Below are 23,050 nucleotides of genomic sequence, written 5' to 3' on the forward strand. Positions count from 1 at the left end.
AATTGTCTTCCATGAAACCAGTCCCTGGTGCCAAACAGGTTGGGGACTGCTGCAGTAGAGGCCACAAAGTGAAAGAATGTCTTCTTCAACTAACACTTATTAAGGGTCCACCATGTGCTGTAGCCCAGGAATTTCCAATAATGTCAGGTTTTGAGCCCTGAACTTAAGGATCTATCACCCTTACTCACCACGTGATGATGGGCAGGTCCTTTTCCCTCTCTGAACCTCACTTCTTCCATCTATCAAATGGGGAAGTTAGTCTACAAGCATATGAGGATCCTTACCATATTAGCCCAAAACACTTTTCAACTAGAAATCATAAAATAGCTAACACTGACTCTGTGCCAGTTCCTGGGCAAGACCTTTTCATGGATTATCTCATTTAATCCTTGCATACTCTGTGAATGAGATGCTGTGATTTCGGTTTTTTGTTTGTTTAAAACTTTTTAAAAGAGAAATTTTAGTTTTAACAGCAAAGAATACATTGTACAGAGATTTCTCATATACCCCCATCCCCACACTTGCACAGCTTCCCCCATTATCAATATCCCTCACCAGAGTAGTACATTTGTTACAACTGATGAACCTACATTGACACATCATCACCCAAAGTCCATAGTTTACATTAGAATTCACTCTTGGTGAATTCACTTACATTGGTGAATTCGCTCACATTCTGTGAGTTTGGACAAATGTATAATAACATGTATCCATTGTTTTGGTATCATGCAGGGTATTTTCACTGCCCTAAAAATCCCCTGTTCTCTGCCTAGTCCTCTCTCCCTGTCCCCTAACCCCTAGTAACTATTGATCTTTTTACTGTCTCCAGTTTTGCCTTCTCCAGAATGTCATATAGTTGGAATCATACAGTATGTAGCCTTTTCAGATTGACCTCTTTCCATTCATAATATGCATTTAGGTTTCCTCCATGTCTTTTATGGCTTGATAGCACATTGCTTTTTAGTGCTGAATAATATTTCATTGTCTGGATGTACCATAGTTTATTTATCCACCTACTTACTGAAGGATAATTTGGTTGCTTCCCATTTTGGCAATTATGAATACAGCTGCTATAAATATGCATGTGCAGGTTTTTGTGTGGACGTAAGTTTTCAGCTCCTTTGGGTAAATACCAAGGAGTGCAATTGCTAGATTGTATGGTAAGAGTTTGCTTAGTTTTGTAATAAACTGCCAAACTGTCTTCCAAAGTGGCTGTACCATTTTGCATTCCCACAGCAATAAATGAGAGTTCCTGTTGCTCTACATCCTCACCAGCATTTGGTGTTGTCAGTGTTCCAGGTTTTGGCCATTCTAATAGGTATGTAGTGGTATGTCATTGTTGTTTTAATTTGCATTTCCCTGATGATATGTGATGTGGAGCATCTTTTCATTTGCTTCTTTGCCATCTGTATATCTCTTTAGTGAGGTGTTTGTTGAGGTCTTTGGTCCATCTTTTAATTGGGTTGTTTGTTTTCTTATTGTTTTTAAAGAGTTCTTTAAAAACAATAAGTATCTTTTGAGCAACAATCCCTTAATAGATGTGTCTTTTGCAAATATTTTCTCCCAGCCTGTGGCTTATCTTTTCATTCTCTTGACATTGTCTTTCACAGAGCATACATTTTTAATTTTAATGAAGTTCCATTTATCAATTATGTCTTTAATGGATTGTGCCTTTGGTGTTTTATCTAAAAAGTCATCATCACACTCAGGGCCATCTAAGTTTTCTTCTATGTTATTTTCTAGATGTTTTACAGTTTTGTGTTTGACTTAGATCTATGATCCATTTTGAGTTAATTTTTGTGATGGGTATGAGGTCTGTATCTAGATTCATTTTTTTTTTTTTTGCATGTGTATTTTCAGTTGTTCCAGCATCATTTTGTTTAAAAGATTATCTTTGCTTCATTTATTGCCTTTGATCCTTTGTCAAAGATCAGTTGACTATAGTTATGTGGGTCTATTTCTGGACTCCCTATTGTGTTTTGTTGTCCTATTTGTCTATTCTTTTGCCAATACCATACTGTCTTGATTACTGTAGCTTTATTGTACATCTTGAAGATGGGTAGAATCAGTCCTTCAATTTTATTCTTCTTCAATATTGGGCTGACTATTCTGGGTCTTTGGCCTTTCCATAGAAACATTAGAATCAATGTATTGATAGCCACAAAGTAACTTGCTGGGATTCTGAGTGGGATTGTATTGAATCTATTGATCAAGATGGGAAGAACTGACATACTGGCAATATTGCATCTTCCTATCCATGAATGTGGAATCTCTGTTTTTATTTAGTTCTTCTTTGATTTAATTCATCAGAATTTTGTGGTTTTCCTCATATAGCTCTTATACATAGTTAGATTTCTACATAAGTATGTCATTTTGGGGGGATGCTAACATAAATAGTATTGTGTTTTCAATGTCAAATACCACTTGTTTATTACTGGCATATGGGAAAGTGATTGACTTCTGTATATTAACCTTGTATCTTACAACCTTGCTTATTAGTTCCAGGAGATTTTTTTTTTCTTTTGTAGAATCTTTTGGATTTTCTACTTGGACAATTATGTCACCTTTGAACAAAGAGTTTTATTTCTGCCTTCTCAATCTACATGCATTTTATTTCCTTTTCTTGTCTTGTTGCATTGGCTAATGCAGTATGATGTTGAAAAGAAGTGGTGGGAGGGGACATCCTTGCCTTGGTCCTGATCTTAGTGGGAAAACTTTGAGTTTCTTACCATTAAGTATAATGTTAGTTGTAGGTTTTTTGTAAATATTCTTTATCAAATTGAAGAAGTTACCCTTTATTCCTAATTCGCAGAGAGGGTTTTTTTTTTTATTTTTTTTTCAAATCAGAGTGGGTGTTGCAATTTGCCAAATACTTTAGTGCATCTGTTGATATGATCATATAATTTTTTAGCCTGTTGATGTGATAGATTACATTAATTGATTTTTGAATGTCAAACCAGCCTTGCATATCTGGGATACATCCCACTTGGTTATGGTGTATAATTACCTTTGTACATCATTGGACTCAATTTGCAAATATTCTGTTAAGAATTTTTGCATCTATGTTTATGGGAAAATTGGTCTGTAACTTTTTTTAATGTGTTTTGTCTGGTTTTGGTACTAGGTAACAGTTGACCTCATAGAAAGAGTTAGGAAGTAGTCCCTCTGCTTCTGTCCTCTGAAAGGAATTGTAAAGAATTGACAAAATTTCTTCTATAAATGTTTGGTAGAATTTACCAGTGCACCCATCTGAACCTTTTTGTTTTGGAAGGTTATTAATTATTGATTCAATATACTTAATAGATATAGACCTATTCTGTCTATTTCTTTTTGTGTGAGTTTTGGCAAATCAAATCTTTCAAGAAACTAGTCCATTTCATCTAGATTATCAAATTTGTGGGCATAGAGTTATTTATAGTATTCCTTTATTATCCTTATAATGTCTATAAGATCTGTAGTGGTGTCTCCTCTTTCATTTCTAATATTACTAACTGGGGTCTGCTCTCTTTTTTTCTTTGTTATGCTTGCTAGAGGCTTATCAATTTTATTGATCTTTTCAAAGAACTGGCTTTTGATTTCATTGATTTTCTTTATTGATTTCCTGTTTTCAATTTCATTGATTTCTGCTCTAATTCTAATTGTTTCTTCTTCTTACCTCAGATTAAATTCACTCTTCTTTTTCTAGTTTCCTAAGGTGGAAACTTAGATTATTGATTTTATATATTTTCCAATATATGCATTCAGTGTGATAAATTTTCCTCTACTCACTGCTTTCACTGCATCTCACAAATTTTAATGTTGCATTTTCATTTTTATTTGGTTCAAATATTTTTATTTCTCTGAGAGTTCTTCTTTGCTCCATAAGTTATGTAGAATTGTTATTTTATTTGCACATATTTGAGGATTTTCTAGTTATCTTTCTGTTATTGAATGATAGCTTAATTCTACTGTGGCCTGAGAGCAGACATTATATAATTTTTGTGTTTTATGACACAGAATGTGATCTATCTTGATGAATGTCCCATGTAAGTTTGAGAATATATATTCTGCTATTTTGGATTAAGTAGTCTATTAATATCAATTATATTTAATTGATTCATGTCCTTACTGATCTTCTGCCTTACTGATTTCCATTTCTGATAGAGGGGTATTGACGTTTCCAACTATGATACTGGATTCATCAAGTTTTCTTTGCAATTCTATTAGTTTTGGCTTCACGTAGTCTGATGCTCTGTTGTTAGGCACATGTAGCTTAAGAATTGTTGTGTCTTCTTGGAGATTGATACCTTTATAATTATATAGTACCCTTCTTTATCCTTGATAACTTTCTTTGCTTTGAAGTATGCTCCATATGAAATTAATATAGTTATTCCTGTTTCTTTTGATTAGTATTATCATAGTATATTTTTCTCCATTCATTTACTTTCAATCTATATGGGTCTTTATATTTAAAGTGGGTTTCTTAGAGACAACATATAGTTGGGTCTTGTTTTTTGAACTGCTCAGGCAATCTCTTTCTTTTAATTGATGCATTTAGACCATGATCTTCAAAGTGATTATTGATAAAATTGGATTAATATTTACCATATTTGTTACTGTTTTCTATTTGTTACCCGTGTTATTTGTTACTATTTTTGTCTTCCACTCTTCTGCTGCCCTTTGCGGTTTTAATTAAGCATTTCATATCATTCCATTTTTTTCTCCTTTATTAGCATATCAGTTATACTTTCACATAAAAAATCTTTTAAATGGCCATCTAGAATTTGCAATATATATTTACAACTAATTCAAGCCCACTTTCAAATAACACTATACCACTTCACAAGAAGGGTGAGCACCTTATAATGAGAAAATCTTAACTTTGGTGCCCTCTGTAAAAAGTCACATACACACATACTTATGTATGTGTTTTAATTGATATAAACATATAATCAAATATTTTGTTGCCATTATTATTTTGAATCACTGTCATCTGTTAGATCCATTAAAAAACAAGAAAAATAAGTTTTTATTTTACTTCACTTATTCCTTCTTCAGTCCTTTTCCTTTCTTTGTGTAGATCTGAGTTTCTGACCTATATCAATTTCCTTCTCCCTAAAGAATTTCTTTTAACATTTCTTGCAAGTCAGGTTTACTGAAAACAAATTCCCTTAATTTTTGTTTGTCTGAGATAGTCTCTACTACTACTTCAGTTTTGAAGAATAATTTCTCAGTATACAGAAACCTAGGTTGGTAGGTTTGTTCCTCTCAATACTTTAAATATTTCATTTCACCCTCTTCTTGTTTACATGATTTCCAAGCAGAAGTCAAAAGATAGTCTTATCTTTGTCCTGTATAGGTAACTGGGTTGTTTTTCTCTCTGGCTTTTTTCAGGATGTTTTTCTTTATCTTTGATTTTCTATAGTTTGAAAATGATATACCTTGACGTAGTTTTCCTGTGACTTGGTTTTTTGTTGTTATTTGACATTTATCCTGCTTGGTGTTCTCTTAGCTTTCTGAATCTGTGATTTGGTGTCTGACATTAATTTGGGGAAATTCTCAGTCATTTTTGTTTCACATATTTCTTTGCTTCTTTTCTCTCTTTTTTCTCTTTCTGATATTCTTATTATATATATTTACATCTTTTGTAGTTGCCCCATAGTCCTTGGATGTTCTGTTCTGTTTTTCAGTGTTTGTTTCTTTGCTTTTTAGTTTTTGATGTTTCTGTTGATATATATGCAAACTCAGAGAGTCTTTCTTCAGCTGTGTCTAGTCACCTACAAATCCATCAAAGTCACTCTTCATTTCTGCTACAGTGTTTTTGATCTCTAGCATTTCTTTTTGGTTCTTTCTCAGGATTTCTCTCTTTCTGCTCACATGGCCCATCTGTTCTTACTTGCTGTCTAATCTATCAATTAGAGCCCTTAGCAAATTGATCACAGCTGTTTTAAATTCCTGGTCAAATTCCAACATCCTTGCCTTGTCTGGTTCTGATGCTTGCTGTTTCTTTAAATTGTGTTTTAGCATGCCTTGTAATTTTTTCTTGGTGACTGAACATGATGGGCCAGGTAAGAAAGGAATTGCTGTAAATCACCTTTAGTCACGTGATGGTAAGGCATGTCGTGGCGGGGAAGCAATCTATTGTCCTGTGATTAGGTCTCAATCCTTTAGTGAGCCTATGCCTCTGGACTGAACTTTACTACAAGTGTTTCTTAATTTTTTTCCTCCCCTCTTAGATGTCATAGGATGGCTAAGGTTGGCTAGAATTGAGTATTTCTCTTCTTTCACATGGAAGGTTAGAGGTGACTGGTGTTGGGTTATTTCCTTCTCTGCATGGAAGGCTAGAGCTGACTGGAGTTGAATATTTCCCTTCTCCCAAGTCAGTTAGGCTCTGGTAATACCCCAGCAGATTAGGCTCTGGTTAACTAGCTTCTCCCGAAAGCAGGCCTTGTTAAGAAGAACAGAGTGCTCCGGCGTATTTCAAAATGGGCCCTTCTTTTCTTCCCCTGCCTGCTGGAAGCATGAGGGACTTTTGCTCTGATATTTACTGTGGGAATCTGGTCACACTCCTAGAGGTACATCTCTCAATATTGTGTGGGTTCCTCTATGATTGGGCCTCCCTGGAGTTATTTTTTTAACTCTCAGCCTTGTCTGCATTAAGCCTTCACAACTTATCAATTACAATTCAGGTGTTCCTACCCCAGCACTGGCTCCTGAGGCAGTTCCCACTCCTGAGTCTCTGCTCCAGGAAGCCACGACTCTCTGTATTTGCCTGTCTCTCCAATCTTGGGGGCAGTAGTTTGCTCTGTGTCCTCCCCTCTCTTAGGGACCCAAGAAGAATTGTTGATTTTTCAGTTTGTTTGGCTTTTCACTCGTTAGGATGAAGTGGTGACTTCAAAGCTTCTTATATACAGAACCAGAAACTGGAAGTCAAAATGCTGTTTTTATTCCCATTTAAAGATGAGGTAGTTGGCTCCAGGGCCTATGTTGTCGATATCGGATTTCTGATAATGCAAAGGAGCTGAACACTGGAGCGTTCTCTATAAAGTAGATCCTGGGTGGAAACCAGAAGGTCTCTGAGTTATTATAGAAATTGGGGCTGTGGGGAAGGGTGTCCCTCCCCATTCCTTGATAGTGGCTTAAATAAATTAGTGGTCTTACTTTTCTTACATAAACTAAGTCTAGAAGAAAGTAACCCAGCTGTAGTCGGGCAGCTCTATAAGCGCATCAGAGACCCAGGTTCTTTCTGTCTTTGTGCTCTGCCCTTTCTAGTAGATGGCTTCCAGTTTCTATATCACCTCATCATCCAAAATGACTGCTAGACTCCAAAGACTATCTTCCAGGAAAGAAGTAGAAAAAAATGGGGTGAGGGGAGAAAGGTCAAAGCTCCCAGTTCAGTCAGCCCTCTTTAGACTCTTTCCCAGAACCCAGCCCAGTGATTTTCCCTTACATCTCATTGTCTGCCTTTGGCTATCTGGAAGGCAAGAAAATGTGGTCCACTCTATCCGGGAATAAAAACAATGGTTTGAGCCAGGTGCAATGGTGCAGGTTTATAGTCCCAGCAACTCAGGCAGGAGGCTGAGGTGAGAGGATCGCTTGAGCCCCTGAGTTCGAGTCCAGCCTGGGCAACACAGTGAGAGCCCATCTCTTAAAGTTTTTTTAAATAAAAAAACTTTATTAAATAAATTATTTAAATAAATAATTAGGATTTATTTATCTTGGACTAAGGATGAAAGGGAAACAAATAATTAGGGTTTAGTGGGGAAGGAGTAGGCAACTAGCCATTTTATCTACATAATGGCATTTCACACATCCATGTATCATTGTATATGCTACAGCTATGAAATAGAACTCAGGATCCTGGAAGAGTATAGGTTATTCTCTCAAATTATGAGCTCATGGGAAGTAACATAGGTGGTACAATGTGATCACTAAAGACTGTGGAGGGTGACATGATTCATGGTCAGGAATTTGCTGAACTTTTCAGGAAAAGGCTGGCTCACGGATAGGCACTAGATAGTTGTGTTATAGTGTAATTTGAATATGTGGAGAGGCCATTTGGCCTCGAAAATATACCTTCTGAAATAAAGGCTTAATGATGTCTTAAATTCCTCAATTCCACTCATTTAAATCTATAAAAATGCAACTAGAACAGGATAAGCTCATTCATTAATACTTATCACTTACTAACACTTCAGTATGTATGAGTTTAACCTATTAAGGAGACTTAGAGATCAGTTGATGCTATCCCTTCACTTTCCAGATGGGGAAATTAAAGCTCAGAGGGACTGAGTGGTTTTCCCCATTTCCTACATTTAGTGGCAGGTCTCCCCCTCAATCACACTGGATCCAGTGGTGGGGCTGAGAGTGGGGAAGAGACACCAGTAAGAGGTAGAGAGACTGGAGAAAGGGAAGCTGGGGTGACAGATGTGCTTGTATGAATTGAATTTATTTAGAGCCTGCATTTTTCCAGTGAGGACATGGGTAATTGGCAGTTTGGGTTGTGGGTGGCTCATCCTTGAAGATTTGGCTCCTTTCTCCTTGCTGACCATCCTTGAGCAATGGGGAAAAAAAGCCAAGTGTGTTCTGGGGACCTGTGCTTCATCAGCTGTACTTACCTGCATTGGAGAGGAGGATGGAGACCCCCTCATTTACATGTTGGCCCTCTTCTAGTCCCACCAGTCTGCCCACCCTCCTCCCACCCTGACCTGGGGTCACTTGCACACCCCTGAACTGACACAGTAGAAGATGAGGGCACTCTTGAGGCATCTTTAGGATTCTTCAAAGATGGTCTTTTTCTGGTTATCAAAGGGAAAAAAACATGTACATAGACTTTCCTTCTACTTTTAATTCTTGCACATATTTTTCTTAATTTTTTTGAATCTGCTGTGGGGTGTCCATGTCAGAATGCCTGATTTCACACCAGGTTTTTTAAGGTGTGTGTGTGTGTGTGTGTGTGTCTGTGTGTGTGTGTGGTGCCATGTAAAACTCTGAAGTCAAACTGTTTGGGTTTGAATTTGAATCCTGATTGTACCACTTAGCAGCTGTGTGAGCTCAGATAATTTCCTAACAGCCCTGAGCCTCAGTTTCCTCATCTGTAAAATGGAATATTGATAGCAATCAATCACCTGGAGAACTGTTGAGATAATGACTGTAAAAGGGCTATTTAGCCCAGAGCCTGATAAATATAAACACTCAATGCTTGTTAGTTAGGACTACAGTTTATTATAGCAACATTTCATGACTTGAACACATCATGTTTTTAATATATTATCACTACCATATCAGTGTTCCAGCCTTTCTAGGTGCTCTTCTTTCTGAACAATTTTGAGAACAATTGTTCTAAAAATGTCCTACATCACACACATGCTGCCATCACCACCCTCGCCCTCTCTTATTGTCATCTTCAGAATTATTCCATTTTTGACTTAACCTGTATCTTATGTAACTCACCTCATTCTAACTAAATCAGTGTGTGATGACTGTCTTCTCTCATGTACACGTGACACATTATCCAGTCACCCTGAGGACAATGAGGGGTTCACATACGGATTTTTGGAATTCTTGTTATTGCCATCCATGGTGCCCTTCAAGGGGCAACAGATTCACTGTTACCTTTCCAGCCCTGGGGCTTTTCAAGGAATTCTTTGTCAATCCATATGCATGATTTGAAATTCCACTTCTGTCTCATTGCACTCAGTATGAATTTCTTACAGAAATTTTGCAAATTCTCTTAGGGAATTTCCTGTGGAATCTGTAGCATTCCCTAACCCTTTCATTCCCCAGTTCCTGGCACCCAGGAAGTGCCATAAAAATTGTTGAATAGGTAAGAGTTGTGTCAGTATAGTAAAATGACCCCAGCAAACACTCATTTTAAGATGGAAGCATTGAGGTAGGATGTTTTACAGTCCCCATACATATCACCACTTTAATTATTTTTTCTTTTTGCAAAAATAGACTAGGTTTATTGTCAAAATAAAAAAAAGTGAATATCCCGCTTTCAGAGTTAAATTTGTGACCATTAGTTCCCTTTAGCCAACTTCTTTCCCTAATCATTTCTCTCTTTTGTTCAAAGAATTGTTTCTTATGTGTGTTTTTAAAAATATGCCACGAGATTTCCACAATACATGGTTATAAAACAGGAACTTGTCATTGTATTAAATTTCTAATTTCTTGCTACTCAAAAAGCCTTCTTTTCCCACACCTAATATGACCTGAAATAAGACCCACAACTCTCATTTTTAAACTGTGTTCAGCATACTTGACTCTATTCTACATGAGTGTATCTCCTTCAATGTGTGGAAGGACATCTACTGGTTCCAATGCATTAGAATTTCTTTTAGATCACTTCTTGTTGATGGCAAATCTTTACCTACTGAGGGTGGGTGGAATTTTTGAAAACAAAAGCCTGATGACTAAGTTTGGAGATCAAGATGATCAAGATCATATTATTTGGGGTCAAAATTGAAGGCTGTATTATGTAGAGTGATGAGACTGAATGGCCTTCCTTGGTGGCTCTGGGGGTATCTCTTGAGGCAACACCAAGAGAGGCAGTGGGGCAGGGGGTATCATTCACAATGAGGGGACACCTTGCTGGCTCTGGCATGTGTGGCTGTATGTCAGCCACAGTAAAGAAGATGACAGGTAGGAGAATCAGATTCCTGTTTCTTCAACTGGGCAGAGACTGAATCAAGGCAGCCTTGAATCACCTTAGATCCCAGTTCCTCATTTGTAAAGTGAGATCATCATACTCTCTTCCAGTATTGTTTTCTTTCTTTCTCCTTCCTTCCTTCCTTTCTTTTTCTTTCTTTCTTTTCTTTCTCTTTCTCTTTCTTTCTTTTTTTCTTTCTTCCTTCCTTCCTTTCTTTAATCTTTCTTTCTTTTTCTCTCTCTCGTCTTTCTTTCTCCTTCCCCTCCCTTCCTCCCTTTCCCTTCTCCTTCTCCTTCCTTCCTTTCTTTCCTCCTTTTCTCTTTTCTTTCTTTTATTTCCTTCCTTCTTTCTTTCTTTTTCTCCTTCCTTCCCTTCCTCCCTCCCTCCCTCCCTTCCTTCCTTCCTTCTTCTCTCTCTCTCCCTTTCTTTCTTTCCTTCCTTCCTTCCTTCCTTCCTTCCTTCCTTCCTTCTCTCTCTCTCTCTCTCCCTTTCTTTCCTTCCTTCCTTCCTTCCCTCCTTCCTTCCTTCTATGGAGTCTCACTCTGTCACCCAGGCTGGAGTACAGTGGTACGATCTCAGCTCACTGTAACTTCCGCCTCCCAGGTTCAACCAATTCTCCTGCCTCAGCCTCCTGAGTAGCTGGGACTACACATTTTTTTGTATTTTAGTAGAGACGGGGTTTCACTGTGTTGCCCAGGCTGGTCTCGAACTCCTGAGCTCAGGCAATCTGCCCACCTCGGCCTCCCAAAGTGCTAGGATTACAGGTGTGAGCCACCAGACCCAGCCTCCTCCATTTCTAAGATGAAATGTACTACCGAGTATAAAACCACCTCATTTAGGGCATGGTGCTTAGTGATGCTCGGTGGCTGGCAGTTCCCTTTTTCACTCTTTCCCTTCCTCATCTTAAATTAGAAGGGCAATTGTTTGAACATATCATCTCGGAAATGTTTGCTTAAAACTCGTGTTTCTTTAAAAAAAATTGCACCCACAAAATGATGTAAGAGTATCCTGCATGCTGGGTTACCTTCAACAGGAGTGCGGTGTATGGGGAGGAAAACGAACAGGGGAGATGAGTGACATGGCCACCACTACCTGAAGAAGAACTACAACCGCTCCAGAGAGTAGTTCTCCAAAGCTTCTCTGCTTCCCACCCCCATCCCCGTGGAGCCCCCAGCTCTGTCTGCCCAGGCTGAAAGAGAGAAGGGTGGGATTCATGAGTAATTAAAGGGAATTTGGAAGGCTGGGATGTTGCGGAATGTTAGATCAGTAGCTAGAACAGCATGTGGCGTTCTTTAGGCAGGCTTCATTGAATCCATACAAAAAAAGAAAGAGGGACTGCCTGCCTGTCTGCTCATTTATCAAACAGCGAAGCTCAACTTTCACAGCTCCACAAAAGTGTTTTACTGTTTGCTGAGTCTTGCTCCAGAAATTAAAAGCTGAGCAGCCTGAGCAGGGCTGAACCGACCCTGCGTTTTGAGACTCAAACTAAATTGTGCTGGGCTTTCAGATTCAGGGACCAGTTGATTATTTGGTGAAAGAAGAAGAGAATAATTTGTAATTTGCAGTCCATAAGAAACACTTAAAAAAAAAAAAAAAAAAAGCCAAGCCTCCTTCGCACAGGTTTTTGTTGCAGCTGCAAGGAGGAGGTGCTATCTGCAGCAGCCCTTTCTTTGCTCAGAGTGGGAAAAGTCTTGACCTGCATTTGGGCAGAATGTGATGTGATACAGCAGCACTTCCACCCATCCCCCATCCCCTACTCACAACAAACTCCCTTGCCTCTCATTTCTTTATTTGAGATTGCCTTTTTCTCTCTTTGGAGGAGGAGGAGGAGAAGATTTGGCCATCAGATACTTTTAGGTAAAAGAATTTTCACAAACAGAACCAAATATTCCAACCACACTAATATGTTCCTTGGGAAAGCATAATATACCACAAAAGCCCCAAAACTAGATTGAATGAGGAGCGTCTGCAAATCCATGAAAGGATGGAAGTATATAGGGCTAACTCCATCAGTGAAGAGAAAGGGCTAGAAAATAATGATAACCAGAGGACGAGTCACTAGAGAGGCAGAGAGGAGTGTTAGTAGATACGGACCCCCTGCTCCGGCCCCTCCCTGGCAGCTGGTCACTCCTCGCTCGCGTTCAGCCAGCGGGCTGTGAAAGGCTGCTGAAGTTGAGCTCTTGCCCTCCACTCTTGTCCTGCTTCCGGCTGGTGAAGTCCCAGGAGGCAAGCCTGGGTACCCAGTCTCTAGGCTCTCTGATTCTGCTACAAGCCTGTGAGATAAGCTGAGCGAGTGTTATAATCCCCACTTTATAGATGAAGAAACTGATGCTCAAATGGAAGAAAGAGCAAAAGGTCTTTTGTGGCTTTTCAATTTAGCACATTTTTATAAAGTGTTAATGCTGTCCTATACTTTATAAAAGTGTGTTTTAAGAACACTGAAATGTGTCTCCCCTTGGATAAAGCAGCTCCACCTTTGAGAAACTATCATGAGGGGGAAATCCCAAAACAAAGTATCCAGGATAAAACACAAAAACCATGACACACAAAGATATTGCTTATAGCATTATTTGCATTAACACAATGCTGGAGACAACTTCAATGGCCAAAGAGGAATGATTCTTTCATTCTTTCATTCATTGAGTCAATGAATTAATGCACCGAGCCACCTTCTCTCCCACCTGGACTGCTGCAGTAGCCTTCCAACTGGTTTCCCTGCTTCCACCCTTGCCCCTAAGTCAGTTCTCCACACAGCAGCCAGGGTGACCTTTTTGCATGGTAAGTCAGATCTTGTTTCCTCCTTAAAGCCCTCTGAAGTCTTCCCATCTCACTAAAAGTAAAAGCAGACATGCTTACAAAGGCCTGCAAGGCCCTGCAAACCCCTCCAGCCCCTCAACCTCTCCTCCTGCCATTCCCTTGCCTACCGGCTCTGCTCCAGTCACATGGGCCTCCTCGTTCTTCCTGAAACAAATGAGACAAGCTCTCACCCAGGGCCTTCCCATGGGCTATTCCTTCTTGCAGTTTCCTTCCCCCAGATATCCACAAAGTTCATTCTCTCACTTCCTTAAGTCACCACTCAGATGCCACATGATCATGGAGTCCTAATCGCCCCAAACAAAATAACACCCCCACCTCCATTTTCTTTCTTTCTTTCTTCATTTCTTTCCTTCCTTCCTTCCTTCCTTCCTTCCTTCCTTCCTTCCTTCCTTCCTTCCTTCCTTCCTTCCTCTCTCTCTTTCTCTCTTTCTTTCTTTTTTTCTAAGACAGAGTCTTGCTCTGTCACTCAGGCTAGAGTGCAGTGGCGTGATCTCGGCTCACTATAACCTCCACCTCCCAGGTTCAAGCAATTCTCCTGCCTCAGCCTCCTGAGTAGCTGGGAATACAGGCATGTGCCACCACGCCCAACTAATTTGCATATTCTTAGTAGAGACAGGGTTTCACCATGTTGTCCAGGCTGGTCTTGAAATCCTAACCTTCATGATCTGCCCGCCTCGCCCTCCCAAAGTGTTGGGATTATAGGTGTGAACCACCACACCCGGCCCCCACTTCCATTTTCTTTACTCCCCTCGCCCTGCTTTTGTGTTCCCCTCTGGAGTACTTACCTGATAGAAGATACATTGACTTTTTCATTTATTGTTAGTCTTCTCACACTAGAATGTAAGCTTCTTGAACAGAGGCCGTTTTTGTTTTGCTCAGTGTGTTCCTCGGTGCCTAGCAAAATGTCCGGCCTATAGCACAATCTCAGTAGATATCTTCTGGTGAATGAATCCAAGCTTTGTACCATTAGCCAACCTATTATGGTTATTGAGGCTGCAGCTTGTTGAATGTGGGGAAAATGAGACTGGAGATCTAGTTTGTGTGGAGTCTTACAGGCCTAGGTAAGGACTTTACAGAGCTAAGTAGAACATTGATTATTTATAAAGATTCTATGGGGGTGGCGGAGTTGGAGAAATTTGGTCAAAGAATACAAACTTTCAATTAGGCAGGAAGAGTAAGTTCAAGAGATCTATTGCACAGCATGGTAACTATAGTTAATAACAATGTATTCTTGAAAATTGCTGGCCAGGCACTGTAGTTCAGGCCTGTAATCCCAGCACTTTTGGAGGCAGAGATGGGTGGATCACTTGAGGCCAGGAGCTTGAGACCAGCCTGGCCAACATGGCAAAACCCCATCTCTACTAAAAAGACAAAAATTAGCTGGGCATGGTGGTACATGACTGTAACCGCAGCTACTCAGGAGGCTGAGGCACGAGAATCACTTGAACCCAGGAGGCAGAGGTTTCAGTGAGCTGAGATCATGCCACTGCACTCCAGCCTGGGTAACGAGTGAGACTCTGTCTCAAAAAGAAGAAAAAAGAAACAAGAAGACAAGAAAATTGCTAAGAGGGTACATTTTAAGTGTTCTCACCACAGAAAATAACAAGTATGGGAGGTAACGCATATGTTAATTAACTCAATTTAGCTATTCCACAATGTACACATATTTCAGAACATCATATTGTACACCATAAATATACACAATTTTGTTTGTCAACTTTAATTTAAAAAAAAAGATTCTATGGATTGCATAACTATGGTCACCCAACAAGTGGCTCAGGGAAAGTTTCTGGGAGGAAATAAGGTACGAGCTGAGATGTGAGGATGAGTACACATTAGGCAGAAAAAGGGTGTAAAGAAAGGGCTCCGGACAATGAGAACATCCTGTGGGAAGGGCCAGAGTAAGACAGAACACAGTGTGTTCATGAAACTTGGAAGAAGTTCCATTCCGTATGGCCAGAGCACAGGAATTGGGAGAGGAAGGGGAGAGGTAAGCTGGAACAAAGGCAGGGCCAATCAGGCAGGACCTGGTGGGTCTGGATTCTGTCTAGAGGCTTCATGGAGAAGTGGTCGTGACGGGGCATGACAGGAAGCAGGGCCAGTGAGACCATTGCAGCAATCCAGGTGCAAGACCATGGTCCTGGGATGCATGGAGATAGGAGGATATGGGTAGAATCAGGATATGAAGATAGAGGGTAGAACTTGGTCACAGGTTGGAAGTGGCATGTACAAGTGGCACGTACAATCATGGTTTGAGGAAGGGTGAGTTCTGGTGTGGTCAGGTAACGGGGAAAGGCTCATAGAGCAGCGGAGTGCACGCTGGGTGGCTGGATAGGCTCTGAGGGCGCAGGTAGTAAGGAGGGAGAGAGAGTTGAGGGTAGAAAGTGCAGAGGTATGGGCCTGGGAAGCATTCAGGGAATAGTGCAGCACCAAGTAGTCTGACTTGGACAGAACCTCGAGTTCATGGAAGGAAATTTAGGGAGAAAAGATGGAAGCAAAGAGTGGTGTCTGAGTTTCAATCAAAAGAACCTCTGCTAAGTCAGGTGACCATGGAGAATTGCCAGAGGCCTTTAGGTAGACAAGTAATGATCTGGATCATTCCTTCAGTAAACCTACCTGGGGACCTCAATTATGCAAACAATGATTTTTGATTAGCATTTTATTAAGCAGGAGCGTTTCACTGCCAGACTGCCACTTGAGTGGATGCAGGTAAATTTCATCCAGGAGGAGACACGGGGCTGCCTGCTGATGTCACCATCCCCTCAGCTGCTTCCCACCTTCCCTAGCCTATTGGGTACAGGGCCTTCAGATCCTGTTCATAGCAGAGGCCACCAGGACATTGCCAAGAGGGTCAGCGTGAAAAGAAGATAAATCTTCACTGAAGAGTCGATGAGAACGAGAAATCATTTCATTCCTCAAACACACCCAATGTGTAAATGCAGGAATATGACATAAGGGAAATAAAGGTTGCTGCTAAAGGAAGGAATGAGAGGCTTGGGGACATTTTCATTCATCCAGAAAGCCGTAACATTGTGGTGGTAGAGTGTTAAGTCGGACTGGATGCATTCAGATCGTAGGTCTGCATCTGAGCTGTGTGGCTTTGTGCAGGTTGCTTAGCCTCTCTAAGCTTCAGTTTACTCATCTATACCAAGGGAATAGCAGTGGAACCTGGCACTGGATTGTGATGATCAACTGAGAGAATACACGTAAAGCGGTTAGCACAGTGCCTGAGCCAGGACTGGAACGCAGTTGAGCCTGACTTCGAAGCCTGTGTGCCTAACCACTGTATACCACTGTTTCCCAATTCACTAGGAAAACAGAAAGGAGGCAGCTAAGGCTGCATGGGAAGGGCCACAGGGCAAGTGGGAGAGGCTCGGAGAAAGTTAGGGAGTTCCTTGGGTGTGAGCGGAAACAGTGTGGCCTTGGCATTCCAGGCAAAGGGAACAGCATTGTGGATGTGGGAGCAACATGAGCCTGGAGCTCCGGGGAGTGGCTGGATTTTAGACTGGGCAGCTGGGTGGGAGTTGATCACAGAGGGCCTCATGGACCAGCCTGAGGAGCCTAGATTTTTATTCAGAGTGGGCAGCGAGAAGACATCTGGCATTTTCAATGAGGAAGTGAATGATCATATTGACATTTTAGAAAGATCCTGCTGCTGAGGCCGGGTGTGGTGCATGTACCTATAGTCCTAGCTTCTCTGGAGGCTGAGGCAGGAGGATCTCTTGAGCCCAGGAATTCAATGCTGCAGCGAGCTAGGATAGCACTACTACTCCAGCCTGGTCAACAGAGTGAGACCCTGTCTCAAAAAAATTAAAAAAACAAATCCCATTGGTGAGGCAACAAGACTGGTGGCAGGGAAACCAGTGAGACGAATGTTTCTGTGGTCCAAGCAGTGAGAGATCACAATGGACTAGTGCAGTAGTGGGGGTAAGGGCAGATAGAGAGAAGGGGCTAAGTTCAGGAGACGTCCTGAAGGCAGAATCAGTAGGGGTTGTGCAGTGTTAGGAAGAGAGGAGTCAGGGAGGACTCTCCTGTTCTGTCTTAGGTAACTCAACGGAGGTTGATGCTGGTCACACAGATTCTAAAACTGCATGTATTGATCTATACATTACTCAAAAAGAATAAGTAAAAAACATCAGGAATGAAGGGAGTCATAGATTGAATTGATCCGTGAATTCCCAGGCCCCATGCTATGGCTTGATAATTCCTCAAGATCACAGTGCATAGAATTATAAACACACTGATTGTACATGTTATTGCCTCACAGGGGTAGAACAAATGGCTCCAGAAGGCCAGTCATTCCCCAGGGGCCTTCTGGCACATCTCTAGAATATAGTCGGCAACCCCTGGTACCTTAACCTAGGGCCAGGCATCAGGGGCTTGGCCTGTGTTGCTTTATAGATGTTATGTAGGATACCATTTGGATAAACACTTAGAAAGATTTCAGAACTTAGCCCAGTCTCTTAAATCAAGTAATCATAAGACTTAGCAACCAAACAAAACAATGCTGTTTTCTTTAATTATCTACATATTGTTTATAGAAAATAGGAAATGATTTATTTTTTTAAAAAGGAAAGAAAGAAAAAAAAACCAACATAACATTCTGGTAGATTTTAGGTGCTTCTTCCAAGATTATCTTGAACTTTCACTGTTATTTCAATAAGGGAATCCTTTTCCATTTGCAAAAAACAAAAAGTTGATTTAGTACGTAAATATACAAACTCTTTTTGTTCTACCCACAATCCTAATACCCTAATGAATATCCACTTTCATTTTACCACATTACCTGTTTATTCCTATATTTTTATAAATAATTCTCTGTTATATTACTATAACATAAACATAGATTGAGATCTGCGATTTCATTTAACATTATAAGCATTTTCTGTGTTGTGACACAGTTTTCGTTACCATCATTTTTAATGGCTATTTCATAATTTCTACAGGGTGTATATACGCTATCATGTTTTTACACAGTTTCCTATCATTAGACATTTATGTTGTTTCAAATTTTTCACTCTCATTAGTAGCCTCACATTTAGCTGTTCTTATTTTAGATGATTTCCTTGGAATTAATAGATCAAAACTATGAGTACTTTATGGCTTCCTATGTATTTTAAAAATGCTTTGGGGAAGGGTTGTGCTAATAAATTATATCATCAGCCATCTGAGTATTCCAGTTTTACTACAGCCTTGACAGCACTGAATATTATCCTTTCCAAAATGTCTGTGAATAACAGAGGGTTAAACATGGTGCCTTACTGGCCGAGCGCAGTGGCCCGTACCTCTAATCCTAGCACTTTGAGAGGTTGAGGTGGGCGAATCACTTGAGGTCAGGAGTTCGAGACCAGCCTGGCCAACATGGCGAAACCCTGTCTCTACTAAAAATACAAAAATTAGCCAGTTGTGTTGGTGGGCGCCTGTAGTCCCAGCTACTTGGTAGGCTGAGGCAGGAGAATCACTTGAACCCAGGAGGTGGAGGTTGCAGTGAGCCGAGATGTGCCACTGCACTCCAGCCTGGGCCACAGAGTGGGGGCTCTGTCTCAGAAAAACAAAAAACAAAAAATACGATATTTTACTGTTGTGTCCATTTGTATAGGAGAAATTTTCCAGACCTAAACATAGGAAGATTTCTACTTTTTCTAAGGAACTAGTTTGGACTTATATTGATACTGGGACTCTTGACACTCTATTGTGTTATCTTCTTTGCTTGGGTGGTTAGGAAACTCAGAACCCACTTTTAACCAATGTGAAAAATCCCCTGGCTCAATTTTTATGCTTCCCTTGTTTTCTTTCTATCTCTATTAGCATGTCTAGTCTGTTCAGTAGTGTGCCTTTGTGAACAGCTGCTTCAAATCCTGGCTCTGAAGCCATTCATATGATGAAAGTCTGAAGGGCTTGGCTACAGGTTACTATAAATCCAAGGTGATGAGGCCACTAAACCTGGATGCAGTCTTAGGCAGCACTGCTAGACAAGGTGTTTAAAGAGCACTGTTACTGACCCCATCTTGAATCACTGCCTTTTACTCAGGTCACAACAATTTGAGAGGGACATAAAGTAAAAAGCTTGGATCCTCAGTTTACAAGAGTCAGGGTTAAAGAGAGGGGATTTATTGCCTACAAAGTGGTACCCTTAAAGAATTCAGAGACTTGTTGCATCATTTTGTTCAGTATTATCACCACGAGATGGTATTTTAAAAGCCTTTTTTACTTCCAAAAGTGGTTTCATGATGCTATCGCATTAGATTCTCTAAACATTCTTGTGAGGTGCATCTTTTTGTCTACCATTTTCAGATACTGAAATGCTGCCCCACCCATTCTGCACACTGGAGGTGGTCAGCTCCCCAGTGTAGAGAAATGGTCAGTCTTCCTGCTACCTGTTCAAGGTTCTCAATTTCTCACTAATTTGTGCACTTCTGTCGATCCCACTGATGCCATTTTAGTTGAGATCACTAACACCTAGCCCTCCAGTTAGGGGAAGACTACACAACCCCTTAGTCCTCAAATGTCACAGGAGGAAATTCAGGCACAGAGAGGTTAAATAGTATGTCCAAGTTCAAACAGCTAACAGGGTCATAGTCTATATTTGTTGAGTGAGTGAGTAAGTCAATCAATGAGAGTATTGACATGGATAAAAGAGGGGTGAATAGATGGATAGAGATTCACCCCCATCCCTAGAGAAAGCACTCAAGGCTTATACCCTACCAATAAGAAATCAGCAACAGCATCACTTCTCATGAAGGCTTACTCTCTCTGACCATGCATGCCTGCTCAACGCTGTACCAGGAGGGAAGGGAGTCTTTGTTACACTCGAAAAATCCCTGGAAGTAAAAGGGTCATCAGGACAATCAGTGGTAATAATGGGTAACATTTATTAAGCACTTACTAACTGCCGGCACTACTGCCAGCCATTTACATACATTCACTTTTTAAAATTTCAGAATAACTCTAGAGGTTATTATCATTCCTATTTTACAAATGGGGAAACTGAGTCATGTGGATGCTAAATAACTTTCCCAAGGGCACCCAGCCTAACCAATATCTGAGCTTGCATTCAATTCAGGTAGTTGAGCTCCAGAGTTCTTGCACATAACCCCTGCCCAGTCATGCCTCTCCACAAACATCATCTCCTTAAACCCCAAGGAAAGGCACCCCATGGTTGTGTTTTCATCTTGAGAGATGCTCTCTCTTCACAGATTTCTTGTGAATTGATGTGGCTGTCCTGGGCAACAGCAATTATCATCCTCTGCTCTGCAGACAGAAAAAAGATAACCCCAGGCTTTCATTCCTTCATTCAACAAATGTGGATTGAGGTCTTTGCATGTGCCAAACCCTGCATGCAGTCCTTGTCTCATGGAGCATGTGTTCAAGTAGGAGGAGGCATAAACTAAGCACCCAGAGAGTAAGGGAACAAGGTAACTTCAGATAGTGCTAAATGATAAGACAAAGCAGGGCCATGTGACCCTTGTGCTACTCCACACTGGCTGGTCGAGAAGGCCTCTGGGCAGAAGGACATTGTCCAGATGCCTGAATGGTTTAAGAGGAGGCAGTCTTGTGAAGAGCTGAGTGAAAGTCCACTCCTGGCTGCAGTACAAAGCCCCCCTCCCCTCCACCCCACCATGTGGAGCAATGCTCGTGTGTTTCAGTAATAGAGAAAACAATAAAAAGCCAGTGTGGCTGGGATCTGGTGAGTAAAGGTGAGAACTGTAAGAGAAGAAGGCCAGGTAAGCAGGATGAGTTACAGAAGCTAAGTTTGGGTTTTAGTTCCAGATGCCATGGAAACCACTGGAGGGTTTTAAACAGGGGAGTGACACGTTCTAGACCAACCAGAATTCTCCTTCCATTGTGAGTAGGAGGGGGTGAAGCACAGAGTGGCCAGGTGAGACCCCCTTAGTATCCAGAGCCTCACAACCATCCAAGCACTCCCCACTCTGACACCAGTAGTCTTCTCCAAGGTCCTCACAGACTCCTATTAAGTCATTGCAACCAAGGACCTATGTTTTCCTCCCTTCTGTAGATGGCTGTTTGTAAAACTCAGTCACTGTGCTCCCAACTCTTCCCAATGGGTAACTGATTCTTGTGTTGACTTACAGATCATAAGGCAGCAGTTTCCTCAGTTAACCACCAGAAGACTCGGGACCCGAGGACAGTCAAAGTAAGCACCGGACGGCCATTCCACCTGCAGAGCGCACATCTATGGGCCTTGAGACAGGCCAGACCTTTGGTTCTTTATCCTGAGCTCTGTGTGCAGGCCTGGCAGAAGTCTGTGCCTAGAGGGAATATGGAGGAGCTTTATGATGGCCAGGGCCCCTCTCCCAGGACTTCTGAAAGAGAGGTTGTCCAAAAGCCCAAGACGAGTTGGCTCTGCTGCTTTAAGGAATCTGATTTTATACCACCTTGCTTTTAGGCATATTTTGTAAAATAGTCTGGGCATCTTTGAAAGGATTGCCTTGTGGCTTCTTGGATGATCACTAGGTTATCTGGACTGTTTTGCTGAGCAAACTCTGCTCTGATAGTATCTAGTAGACAAGAGAAACAAAACTGTGCTATTCCCGGCATGGGAGATGGGGCAGAAAGGTCCAGCTGCACCATGGTCCATGAGGGCTCATGGCTTCCCACTCATCAGTTTCATCAAGCAACGAACCAACTCATGCTTTATACTTTCTGTGTGTCACATATGTGTGCTAGGTACGGGGAACACAGGAGCAAATCAGTTGCTGCCTTCATGGAGCCTACATTCTGGTGGGAAACACAGATAAAACCGAGAATCAGATTGTGACAAAGAAAGTTGTAGCAGAGAGCAACAAAAGAGGAATGACCAGGGAAGGTCTTTCGGAGGAGGTTACATTGGAGAAAAGAGCAGGGGCATGCAGAAGGCTGTGCAGACACTTGTCTGCTAGGTGTGAGTCCGTGGGAAGGGAATCTCTTCCTGTACTGCTCGGCCTTCATGAAAATCTGGATTTATAGGACTTGCCTCTAAGGATGTTTCAAAAATTGTTGGATGATCATAGGTGTTCTATGAAGAAGAGCAGCAGGCCCTTTAAGTTTGGTAAACACTAAGTTTAACAGTTTCCTTTACTGCAAGACTTCTCAGAACCCTTATTATGCTAATGTACAAGGTGACTCCACTAGAGGGTACCTCATTTGACCATGTTGAGCAGGTCAGCACATAGTGACCTATAAAACACTGTAAGTTTTTAGAAAGGCAACCATCTAGGACTTATAAGACTTGTCTTGAAGGATGTGTCAGAAGCATGTCCAGTGCTGGGCCAAACCCGTGTCCGTCAACAGCTCCTCTCATCCGTGGGCAGCACATCCCCATCCTCCAAGGGTGGATTTGACTTTGGAGCCAAGGTAGGGAAAGAAAATGGCTGATCAAACTGGGAAGAACCCTTTTTTGGTAAAGTTCTGAAAATAATGAGACTAATTTTTTTGGTGTGGCTCGGAAGCTCTAGAACCAGTCTCTAAAGGGATTTCCAGAAGACTATTGAACAAAGGACCTCTTGGAATAAATTCCTAATAATTTTCCAAGATGACTATTCTGAAAAAAAAACAAAAACAAAAAATCCTCAGTTATAATTTTAAAATTCTGGTATTTGTTTA

At 41.1% G+C, this 23,050-nt stretch overlaps 1 protein-coding gene and 1 long non-coding RNA gene across 3 annotated transcripts in view; one reads left to right on the forward strand and one right to left on the reverse strand.

Annotated features, from left to right (window-relative positions):
• Positions 1 to 23,050, reverse strand: part of LOC111528398 — a 275,213-nt gene that overhangs the window by 161,691 nt on the left and 90,472 nt on the right. The window lies entirely within an intron of this gene.
• Positions 1 to 23,050, forward strand: part of RFX4 (regulatory factor X4) — a 179,150-nt gene that overhangs the window by 77,697 nt on the left and 78,403 nt on the right. For both annotated transcript variants that reach the window (XM_023194451.3, XM_023194372.3), the window contains exon 5: positions 21,541 to 21,602. In XM_023194451.3, coding sequence (XP_023050219.1) covers positions 21,541 to 21,602 — 62 coding nt within the window. The remainder of the gene's footprint in view (positions 1 to 21,540; positions 21,603 to 23,050) is intronic.

This window comes from Piliocolobus tephrosceles, chromosome 10 (genome assembly GCF_002776525.5).
Source record: "Piliocolobus tephrosceles isolate RC106 chromosome 10, ASM277652v3, whole genome shotgun sequence".
Taxonomy (NCBI): Eukaryota; Metazoa; Chordata; class Mammalia; order Primates; family Cercopithecidae; genus Piliocolobus; species Piliocolobus tephrosceles.